This window comes from Aphis gossypii, unplaced genomic scaffold, assembly GCF_020184175.1.
Source record: "Aphis gossypii isolate Hap1 unplaced genomic scaffold, ASM2018417v2 Contig00341, whole genome shotgun sequence".
In the NCBI taxonomy this organism is placed as follows: domain Eukaryota; kingdom Metazoa; phylum Arthropoda; class Insecta; order Hemiptera; family Aphididae; genus Aphis; species Aphis gossypii.
The window spans coordinates 41,749-53,797 of NW_026083073.1; the positions used below are offsets into that span (position 1 = coordinate 41,749).

At 26.6% G+C, this 12,049-nt stretch overlaps 3 protein-coding genes across 3 annotated transcripts; 2 read left to right on the forward strand and 1 right to left on the reverse strand.

The window, feature by feature from the left end:
* The first annotated feature begins 2,303 nt into the window (after positions 1-2,303).
* LOC126553839 (uncharacterized) lies at positions 2,304-2,961 on the forward strand. The gene is made up of 2 exons (XM_050208951.1): positions 2,304-2,516; positions 2,609-2,961. Exons 1-2 carry the CDS (start codon positions 2,357-2,359, stop codon positions 2,764-2,766), a joined length of 318 nt encoding a protein of 105 aa, XP_050064908.1. The 5' UTR covers positions 2,304-2,356; the 3' UTR covers positions 2,767-2,961.
* Positions 2,962-3,719: 758 nt separating this feature from the next.
* On the forward strand, positions 3,720-4,856 carry LOC126553840 (uncharacterized). Its single transcript, XM_050208952.1, has one exon. The coding sequence runs from the start codon at positions 3,720-3,722 to the stop codon at positions 4,854-4,856; it is 1,137 nt and encodes a 378-aa protein (XP_050064909.1).
* Positions 4,857-9,503: 4,647 nt separating this feature from the next.
* On the reverse strand, positions 9,504-10,201 carry LOC126553852 (uncharacterized). The gene is made up of 2 exons (XM_050208964.1): positions 9,740-10,201; positions 9,504-9,659 (listed from the first exon to the last, which is right to left on the reverse strand). The coding sequence occupies exons 1-2, from the start codon at positions 10,019-10,021 to the stop codon at positions 9,543-9,545; spliced, it is 399 nt and encodes a 132-aa protein (XP_050064921.1). The 5' UTR covers positions 10,022-10,201; the 3' UTR covers positions 9,504-9,542.
* Positions 10,202-12,049: the final 1,848 nt, after the last annotated feature.

Consider the following 12,049-nt stretch of genomic DNA (forward strand, 5'->3'; position numbering starts at 1 on the left):
GCATTCAATTTAACCTACCCTAGTCCGAGGTCAACCCCACCCCCTAATGTACAGCAGAACGTACCCCTTGCCCGCTTTTGTTAAATTTATCTTAATTTTAAGGTTATCTATATATTTTGTATGACAATGACATAGAATCGATTTTAAATGTGATTAATACTTTGCGTTTATTTTACTAACTAGAAACTTAATTTATATATTTTTGTTCAAATAATTAATTTGGTTAGGTTAATTATGTATATGCACCTAAATATAAGGGCACTAACGAGTTAAAAACTTTTATTTTAACTGTCATGTTAAGTTATTTACACGTGTTATATTATTTGATTTTATAATATTTGTGTACAGAAATTCATTTTAATACATAGGTACATTTATTTAAAACTAAAACTAAATTTAATTAAATAACTATTTTATTTGTTAGCTTTAACTGTATAAAAAAAGTAACTGATTAGTGATTTTTAACTATGTTTAAGTAACTTTTATTTTCTAGTTAAATTGTAACTTCTACAAGTTGAATAAAACAGAAAAGTACCTTCCTATAAAAAAATAGTTAAAAGACTTTAAACGTAAGTTATATTTTCAAAAATATTTTAATTAGCAGCCTTGTTTGTTAACAGTAATAAAATGTAAATTCATTGTAGTATAATATTAAATATTAATAACCACAATTTTAAGTACCTAATTTTACTAACCTCTATAATATTAGAAATGTATTTTTATTTATAAATTGTAAATAAATATTAGATATTATATTAAGTTTTCACACTTTTGTATGAATAATGATTAATGACAATTATAGTGAATTATACAAATAAAAATAAAATATAAAGATACTAGTAAAGAGTACTTAATACAATTATGACGTTTTCAACATTAAATATCTATTTCAGATTCCGAGGGAATGTATTTAAAAAGTTAAAACGTGTTATTAGAAAATGTTTTATAATTATTATTTAGATGAAATAATAGTTTTTTTAAATTTAAATATACAAAAACTTACATTTAATTGTGTAGTGCATCAGAGTGATCAGCCCATACGACTATACGAGTAATAATAGTCGAGTATACGACAAAATATGTCACAGGAAATACGTCTATAGTGTCTAAACTAGAAAAAGAGAAGTAGAGAACTAGAGACCACTTTCATATTAGATTTATTAATATTTCATATTATTAGGATATTATATTATATAATAGACAATAGTATGTCTTTAATCTTATACTGTACAGTGTTGTATTAGGAATAAATAGATTAAATTTAATCTATTAATGGTCGTATTATTAAATTAAATATATCTATTTTGTCATGCTATAAATAAGACATAAGTGATTAGTGAATGAAAATCGGGAACCAATAACCATAATATAAATAGCATAATAGTATATTACACGAATTAAGATATACGATTAATACGAATTAAGGTATATCTTAATTCGTGGTATTATATAATAAGTTAATTAATTTCTAATTCTAATTAATTAATTATTTTATTTTAAAGTTTCAAACTAGTGATACCACTAAAAGAAACAATAATTATTTTAACAAATGTTTTTAAAGTTTCGATGTTGGCAATAGATTCGACGCCACCATTTTTTGGTCAGAGCTGTTATCAATTTTCGGACAACTGCTGTTCTCCCCTTTTTTAAGTCGATGATAATGTTTTGTTTTTTATCAGATAAAAAAAAAATAATGTTTTTTTTTCAGATAAAAAAATTAACGGTTTACTTTTTAGGCTTTGGCCAACAGCACTGGACAAGGCAGGTTGTGTTTAACTTCTCTCTGGTGTTTTATAGTTATTTCCACGTGTTTTAAAATTTTTTTTTTGATTTTTATTAAACAGAAAAATAATAATTTTGTATTTTACAAAGTGTTATACATATTTTAACATGTTTACATCATACAATAGTCCTTGTGGCAGGAAATGTTATTTTCCTGGTTGCTTAAGTAAACGTAAGGAAGACACGTCCACTACACCGAAAAGCTACTTTCGTTTCCAAAAGATAGTTCTAGCTATGTATTATTCCCATATTTTTTATAAAAACTTCTTTCTTTTCATACTACTTAAAACCTTTATATACAACATATTTTTATTTACAAGCTTTGGTAAATCAATTCTGAAAACGCCATTCAAATTGCTAGCAGCTTCTTTATTTGCAAATCTTCTGACAATCTAAAACATTAAAAGGTCATGTTAATGATGTCATTATTTTATCAATTTTGTATTATATATTAATATTATTATACTTTTAGATGTACTATTTGGTTGAAAAAATGAAATTGCAGATCATTAATGTTGATCCTGTTATATTGAACAAAAAGTATAGGCTATGCTCTTTGCATTTCGAAGACAAAATGTTTAGCAACTTCCAAAAAAATAGACTGAAAGCAGATGCAATACCAACAATATTTGATAATTTAACTGAAGAGGTTCCATTAGTTGAACAATGTCAAGTTCCATTAAATGACACTCTTATTAGCGATAACACACCATCGTGTTCGACATCTACTGCTGGTAAATGATACATATTTTTCATATCTATAATCAAAATTAATTTATTATAAGAAAGAAGGCTCTAATACTAATGTATATATATTTTACCTTAGACTTGTCTACTACTAACATATCAGTGACCATGTCAGATAAATCAACATCGTCTGAAATTGAAACGAGTAGTTTGGGTGTTCAAACACCCAAATATCTTTCAGCAAATACTCCACGGAAGCTGAAACTCATGAAAGACTTGCTGAAGAAATTCAATTAAGAAGAGAAGCTGAAGATAGAGAAAAAGAATTGTTACATAAAGTAAATACTTTAAGTTTACAGTTGGCTGACAAATATTCAATAGATTATTGTCTTAAGGTGTGTAAGGACAATTTAAAGCCTACATTATTTATGTTAGTTAATTTTCAAATGAAAAATTTAAAAAAAAAAACAAAAGGGTCAAAGGTATACGAATGAGATAAAACAGCTTGCACTTAGTATTTATTTTCTTGGTCCTAAAGTTTACAAATTATTGCAAAATTCTTTATCTCTTCCTACTAGTCGCACCTTAAGAAATGTTACAAGTAAGTATGAACTTAATTCAGGTCTAAACGATTTCCTTTTCAATTTTTTATCTTTCAAAATTAGTAATTTCAAATCTGAAGCCTTAGATTGTATTCTATGTGCTGATGGAATGTCTTTAAAAACTAATCTCTTTTATAATGTATCAAGAGATAAAATAATTGGATTTCATGAATCCATATCTCTGAAGAAATATGAACCGGCCAAATATGTATTGGTTCTGATGATCAGAGGTATAAACCACAATTGGAAACAACCAATTGCCTATTTTCTAGTTTCAAGCAACTGTACTGGTACTGATCTAAAAGATATAATTTTAACTACAATTTGTCGCCTTCAACATATTAATTTAAATATTAAAAAATTTGTAACCGATCAAGGATCAAATTTTACTTACCTAGTTAATGTTTCTCCTGACCGGCCATTTTTTGAGATAGAAAGTAAACAAATTATTTACATCTATGATCCTTCTCATCTTATTAAATCAACACGTAATATGTTATTTAAACATAATTTTCAAATTAATGATAACATTATAACCAAAGATCATATTTTATCTTTTTATAATTATGATTCTGAATGTAACCTTCGTGGCTTCGTTTAGCTCCCAAATTAAAATATTCTCACATCTATCCTGGCCCATTTTAAAAAATGAGAGTGTATTTAGCTGCTCAAATTTTTAGTGAGAGCGTTGCAGCTGGCATGTCCACAACCTTAGTTTCTAAAATGTTACCACCTTCTGCAAAATTCACAATAGATTTCATTAATGATATGGACCAATTATTAGATATATTTAATTCTTCAAAAATACCTGGCCTTAAATCTTTTAAACGACCATTCAAAAATACTCCAGAACAAATTAACCATTTAAATAAAATGGCTGATGTATTTAGAAACATAAAAGTCATTCATAAATTTAAGCAAGCTGATGAAACTAAACGTATGAATTTCATCAAAGGTTGGCTAATTTCTATAAATGGATTACAAATGCTTTATACTTCTTTAAATCCAAAACAAGATGTAAATGATGTTCTGTATACTGGTAAAGTCAACCGAGATTGTTTGGAAAACCTATTCTGTACTTTCCGTCAACAACAAGGAAATAATTTAAATTCAACTCCAATTCAATTGAGTTGGGCTTTTAAAAAAATATTTTGTTTAAATTATTTTCAAACTTCACCTGGCGCCAATTGTATAGAAGATTTGGATCAAATATTATGTTCAGAAATAGTTACCGGTGAAGTTCTTAGTATATTAGAGCCTGAAAAAAATCTTTTTAAATTTAAAGCAATAAGTATCGGTACAGTTGATTATAGAAATTTAGAATTACTTGAGAAGAACACATTTACATATGTGTGTGGTTATATCATGAAAAAATGTCTTGAAAAGCATATATGCCAAGATTGTGTTAATTATGCTCGTCATCAAAAACAGTTAGACCAGTCTCATATATTATCTTTCCTTAAAGCCTATCCTACAAGTGAACAATCAACATTTGGAAACTTAATGGTGCCTCATAATAATTTTTATAATTTTATTTATGAGTTAGAAAACATTTTTATTAAATTATTTTCATCCATTTCTATAGAAAACGGTGTTGGTTCCAAGCTAAGACTTCATTCTAGTAATGTTCCTTTTAGTCATCCATGTAAACTTTTCGACAAATCTTTTTTAATAAATTTGTTTATTAGATTCAGAATGTTTACGGCAATTACATTTTTAAATAGAACTCTGTTACATGAAAAAAAATTAAAGAATAGAAAATTAACTATTTTATCTCATTTATAGTATTCCATTTGTTTATTTTAATTTTTCTTATTTAACATTAAATTTAACTATAATTATTAATTAAAATTGATAGACTAAAATTAATAAAAAATACTGTGCCAATATTAAGTTTTTATGTGTCAGTAAAAAAATTATGCCTACCTAGATTTATTCCTAACAATTTGTTTTTATTATTAATATTAATATTTTTATATGTGTATATGTGTAACTACTTTACTTAATACTGTAATAATTAGTCTCAATTATATAATTAACCTGCTTGTTATTTTTGTAACACTAATAAATTGAAACTGATGGAAATATTAATTTTTTTTTATTTATTGCTTATAATTTAGATGTCCAAAACATTCAAAATATATAATTCCAAATTATAAGGTTTTTATTGAAAAAAACTATTGTCAAACAAAAATAAACAGTTAACTTATACAAACTTAAATACTTAAAAAATAAAGATAATTGAAATCATTTAAATTAGTAAAATTATATTCATACTTAGTACTTACTATTCCTTTCATCCATAAAGCTGATTTCCTCATGTGAATTTTTAGTATTGATTATTGAAATTTTTAATTATTGAGGTTATTAGTCTAAAGTCTTGCTAAAAGCTCTAATAAAGAAAAAAGTGAATTATACAAGTAAAAGCCGCCAACTTGATAACTGAATTTCCACAAAAGTATTGTATACTGAAATATTTATTGTATTGAAAATATTTTATTTTATATTTTAAGTCAACACTGATGAGCCCTTTCAAAATGTCGGACCATATTTTTGGGCGGCCGTAAGAAGCTATGTATTTCCTTATCAGTTTCCATTCTGATTTAATCTATTCTGTGATTATACTACTCCGATATTTCATTATCAATACTACGTATACAACTATCTCAAATGTCAATTGTTACGAATATCAACTACAACGATATTAGATTGTGCGGTGAACTACTGCTACGAATGTTATGATACATTTATCACAGAAAATATAAAAAAGTAAATAAAATTTTATGTTTATATTTTATAAAATGAGTTCCCATGAGGCCATGACTAAATAAACTAACTTAAAGTTATTTTGTCATGTGAGTTTCTAGTTCCTGCATACTACATAGCTATTAGTTCTCGAGTCCTATCGTTTTAATTTAGTTTAGGTAATTTGGAATGCGTAATGCACCTATTTAAATGGAATTGCTCAATTGCGGTAAAAAATCTCAGCAAAAATAGGTAATTATAATTATTTATTTATCTTCAATACTAAATGTTTATCTTTTTTAATAATATTTTTCAATTTTTTAATTAATAGGTAGGTATATTAAAAAACTATAAATAACATATTTTAATTACTAATTAATATTAGTATTATGAATAATTAATCATACAAAAATACATTAAAATTGTATAATAAACCATTGTTGCACCATATATATTTTGAATTATAAAATTTATAATTGCACTGTTCTTGCCAGGTTAAATAGTGTTTAATTATTCAAATACAATTCTATGAAGTATGAAAATTTTATACATATTCAACTTTATTTTTTTTTTTTTTTTTTTTTTTTTTTTCATTAAATAGATGCCTAATATAAGATTTTTTTGTTATTTTAAATTTTTATTAGGTATTATGATAACTTAATAAACATTTTATATTAGACACTAAGCCTTATCTTAAATTATATAATATGTTAACGAAGACAGAAACTCACCTATCACTTGTATTGTACTATATCCTCATATAACTACACATCATTTTTTTTTTTTGCATCCTTACCGATTATTACTTAAGTGTCTTGTTTACTATTATATCTTACACTCATCGATCACATTATATACCATATATGTAATACGTGTGACAAAAGCCAAAAACCATTTAGACACATATTCATTCCATGGCATTGATTTTTTTTTCAGCCACGGACTAAGATAAACTTAGCATAAAAATAAAATAATAAAAAAATCTTTTAGCTGTACGATAATCTGTAGCACCAATTTTTAAGAAAAATCCACAGATAATAGATAATTACTTTACACTGTTTACCTACCTATTTAGTATATGACATTTTATTGGAAATAGGTAAGTTTTAAAAATATTGATTTTCATTTAAATTACCTAATAAAAATACTTTAAAAATAGATTTAGTTAAACTGAATTCTGAAATGTTTAATTATTTAGGTTATTAAATATGGGGTAGTTTAAATTTAAAATTATTATGTTCAGTTTTTCTCAAATTATATAAACCCAATATTATTAACATTATAATACTTTATTTTTTTGATTAAAATATGTGAATGAAGATATCCATAATGAAAAAAATTAATTACTTGTACTTATGTTGTAATTATTTTAAATTGTCCATTACAGAATTCCTCGCCCTTTTTAAAATTTGTTTAACTCTTAACCTTAAATAAGATTTATACAAATTTTTAATAAATAAAAAACATACATAAGCTTAGGTATTCAAAGTGTAATTTATTAAATTTGATTGATTAAATATACAATCAATACTATGTACTATGGTCATACTATGTACATTTGGACTACACCATCTATTTCTTCCCTGCATATCTCGCAATTGGGTGGAGGAGGTATGGCACAATCCACACAAAGCCATCCGTGTCCACAATATAAATATATATACCTTGAATTGTTGGGTACATCCCTCATGAAGCGTAAGCATCCTAGGCATTGGCTTCCAGTTGGATCTGTAATATTATGGTTTTCTATCCACCCACCTGTAATTTAATATACACAATAAAATATAATTTAAAATACTAATTTATATTTATTTAATATTTACCAATAGCATGTACAATATGAATTGGCTGTGTTCTCGGGAAAGGAACTTTGCAAACAGGACAACGCTGTATAGTGTATACGTTCTGCACATCTGTCACAGCACCACCCATAGTCACATGGTAGAAAAATGTTTTCTGTGCCAACCACGTCATGGTTTTCTAAACAAACAAAACATCGATTTTGGTCTTCACCTACACAATAAAACAAAACAGTAGGTTTTTGTTATATTAATTAATTATAGAAAAAGTTATTGTAGTTAACAAAATTATTTATTATAGGTACCTCCAATTGGTGGAACAGTAACATGAGCTGTTAAGGTATTAACCATAAATAACGCTGGTACTTCTGTAAAAATTGAATAGAATATTAGTTTTTAATTTTTGATTTTTATATATTTATCATATAAATAACTATTAATTATTTAATTACCATTTGTTAATAACAATTGATTTTCGGCTACATCATCATTGCCAGTTTGTCCGTGATCATCATTTTGTTGAATTGGCTAAACCACATCTTCCATTTCCTCAACTAATATATAAAATTAAAATACTTTATTCATTATAAAATACTTATTTAATAATTATTTTTCTTTTTTAGAATTACCTATTAGTGGATTATTTATTACTCGACTTTCAGCCTGTATACGGCCAATTGATCTTCCTCTACGGCGTGGAATCCTATTATTTTCAACTGGACCAATAACTTGCATATTACCACGACCACGGCCTTTTACCCTACGAGGTAGTAGTGGTGGTGGCAATGGTAGGGGTTCCAAAATAATGGCACCTACTTGTTGGTTGATATCTAGATTAAAAGGAAAAATATATAATTTTAGCTGGCTGTAAAAACAATCCTCATTTTCAAATTTACCATTTGGAATGGGGCCTATTTGCTCATTTAAATAATTATTTACTGAATATGATACCGTTCGAAGGTAGGCCATAGTATCATACCGTTTATTTTGTACAAGCCTTAATGCATTGGCCAAGATATTATTGTTAGTGTCCCTCGAAGTAATTATTGATCTCCTGACCTAGAACAGTATGTTTCAATAAGTGTTACATTTGTATACAATATTTACAATGTACTGATTGTACTGACAGCGTGTATGAAAGAATAATTTTTATTAGATAGGTAAATTAAATACATTACTTGTTGACCATTAATTATTTGACGAGTTTTCCTTCGTACACGATTTTCTACAGAACTCAGCCTATCTATAATAATTAAATTATAAATGGAATTGTGATTAAGATACATACCTATAATTTAAGTTTAAATAAGATAGAATTAATGAAAAAAAAATCACCCCAAAAAGTCCAAACTGTAGGATATTAGACAATAGAGATTTTCAACATACTGTGGAAACTCTCAATAAAATTATTGGTCCGGATATTCAATCCAAAAACGGAAAATCCATCTGGATGAATAATATTCAACCAAAAATTTTGTATATATTCAAAAATATCTGTCAGATGTAAAGATACATCCATGCTTCTTGTTAATTCTTGAATGGCCAAAAAACCTCCAACAATGTGGAAATTGTTTGGAAGGTCTGTATTTATTTCTGATGGCAAATGAGGTAATGCTATAACCTGTGAAAAAAAATATATATATTTATTTTTATTTATTTCCCAGACTTAAAAATGTTTAAAAAATTTCAAACACCATTCTAATAATAATAGGAATATTGCTATTATTGCGGACTAACTGAATCATTTTATGATTTTGAATAAATCGTACTATATTCTGTAATCAAGTAAATTAATTAATATAAAATATAATTTTACAGGATATTATATACAGACCTGACTAAAATGGAACCAACATCCAATCAGTCTGCATTCAGGTACAATTCTCCTTACTGCATTACGCATTGCGGTTTCAAAGTCGGTAATAATTTATAAATTTTCCCAATCAAAAATATCGAATGGCAAATCTCTTCTCAAGAATTGCCATAACCGAATATATACATTTTCTGTTCTGCGGTTCAGAATGGCATATAATACAGGAACAGACTATAAGTATGAATGTATGATAAAAATAATATACTATATTATTATAATAATATTCAGCTACTAAACATAACCATATTTACAATGTTGTCTAATATCACATGAATAGTGACAAACTGCTCCATATCAGCTGGGTAACGAGGAAGAACACTAAATGTCCCATCTACTTCTACAACTCGAGCTTGGCGAAAATATGGTGCATAGTGTTGAAGAAATGCCACATTAGCAAATATTAAACCACCAAACACAACTGCATTATTATCAAAGTATTCAAGATTAACTTGATAGAATGGGACATTGTTAATATCATCCAATACGTTTAAGAGACGTCCATGCCATCTTAAAGACATAATAGTCTCTCCCATAGCCCTCAAAGTATTCGGTACTTGTGGACTAAATCTACGCTGAACATGGCGTATTGCTCTAAGTGCATGTTCTCTTAACACCTCTATTGCTGCATTGGGATATCTGAAAACGGTTAAATTACATTTTAATATAACTAATTACACAATATTTTGTAATAATATATTTATTTTCCTTCTAGAAACATCTTCATAAATAGCTCTTGCTGGTATACCCTCGTTTGAAGCCCTTAGTCTTAATGCTGCTAAAAATAGCCAATTTCAATATCATGACCTGGTCCATGGTTATGTGGCTGGTACATAATAATTGGATCATTTTCGGGGATCAATGACATGGACGCAGTTGATCCACAACCTTGTTCGTATCTTGAACACCTTAACTGCCTAGAGCCATAATATTTTTATATATAATTTTTCATGTATATTTATTATTTTATTTAAATAAACCTTCGATTGGTGGATACATTATTTTGAATATAAGTATTATCTTGTGTATCTACGTATATTAAATTGCCTCTAATACCTGGAACTCTTCTAGATTGCAAGTTATTGTCTTCAACATTTCCCAAAACATGAGCAATGTTAAAGACAATTGGAGATCGAGATCTAGAACGTGGTGTTGGATAATTTTGTGAATCTAAATTATTTAAATTAATACAATTAAATAAATATCTTTAATGCCAAAAGTATAATTTTATTTTATGTAGTTATTGCTGTGAATTTTACTGTTTTTTGTTTCTTAAATACATGTAAATTTTAAAATAATTGCTGTATAAAATTTGAAACCAATTTTTAAACTATTAATCAGTACAAATGTAAAAATATATTTATATAATAATAGTCCTACCTGTCATGTTGAATAATGTAGAAACTTTTTTTTAAAAGAGCAAAAATGTACCATAGAATAAGAATTTCAATTGGCATTCGCGAACTATGCCTGTAGAATGAGTTCAAATAGTTCAATCAAGAAGGCATCTAATGTAGCGACTAATGGGTTGATTAGGGAGAATATTAATATTAAAACTTATTAGTAGATTTCTAGGATATGTTTGAGACACATTGTAAGATTAAGTTAATAATTTAATATTAATATTAAATACTGAAATCTTAAGTTTGTATGCTGGTATACTATATAGTAATTATACCTACTTGTATCTACTAAGTTTCTGGAGATAAGAAATTTAAAAATGATTAAATAATTGCAATATTAGAACTTTTACATAATTACTTTGTAAATTTGTAATTTGGTCATTTGTAATGAATTGAATCAAAATATTATTTTCAAGCAAAACAAAATCTAGTGTGCAACCTATTTCCCGATTCTATATTAGACCATCATTACCTATATTTTATTTTTCGTTTAGTTATTTTAGATTTAATTTGATAAATAATAATATATTGTATAGATAATAATTATTTTTGAAATGAATAAATATTTTAGGTACTGTCATAGGCGTAACTAGATCAGAGTTAGGGGGACTTCAGTCCTAGAATTGTTATAATAAGTATATTAGGTGGGGGGCTCCGCCCCCACACCCCCAAACACATAACATCCATTCATTAGACATGTAACATAAATGAAAATTAATATTTTATTATATTATTATAAAACAAATAAGAAATAAAGTGGTATTGAGGTTAAATATTTATATATTAACATATTATTAAGTATTATTTTAGATACTTCTATAGAATTTTAAAAGATTTTTATTTACAAAATTATTCCAATTTACAGCTTAAGCCTCCGCTCAGTATTGGACAATTTATTTAAAACCAAAAATATTAAAAATTTTCCAAGATATTAATAAAAAATATAAAACGATATTTTAAATTTAAGTTTAAAAATTTTAATACTATTGACGAGAGTGTGGAACTAGGAATTTTGACAGGGGGGGCTAATGTTGGAGGGAATAACCCCCCCCCCCCCCAAGCCCCCCTAGTTACGCCTATGGTTGCCGTATTCCTATTATGTATTGTACAGTTACTTAAGACTCATTGGTAAGGGGCAATATACCTATATTCATTATTTTT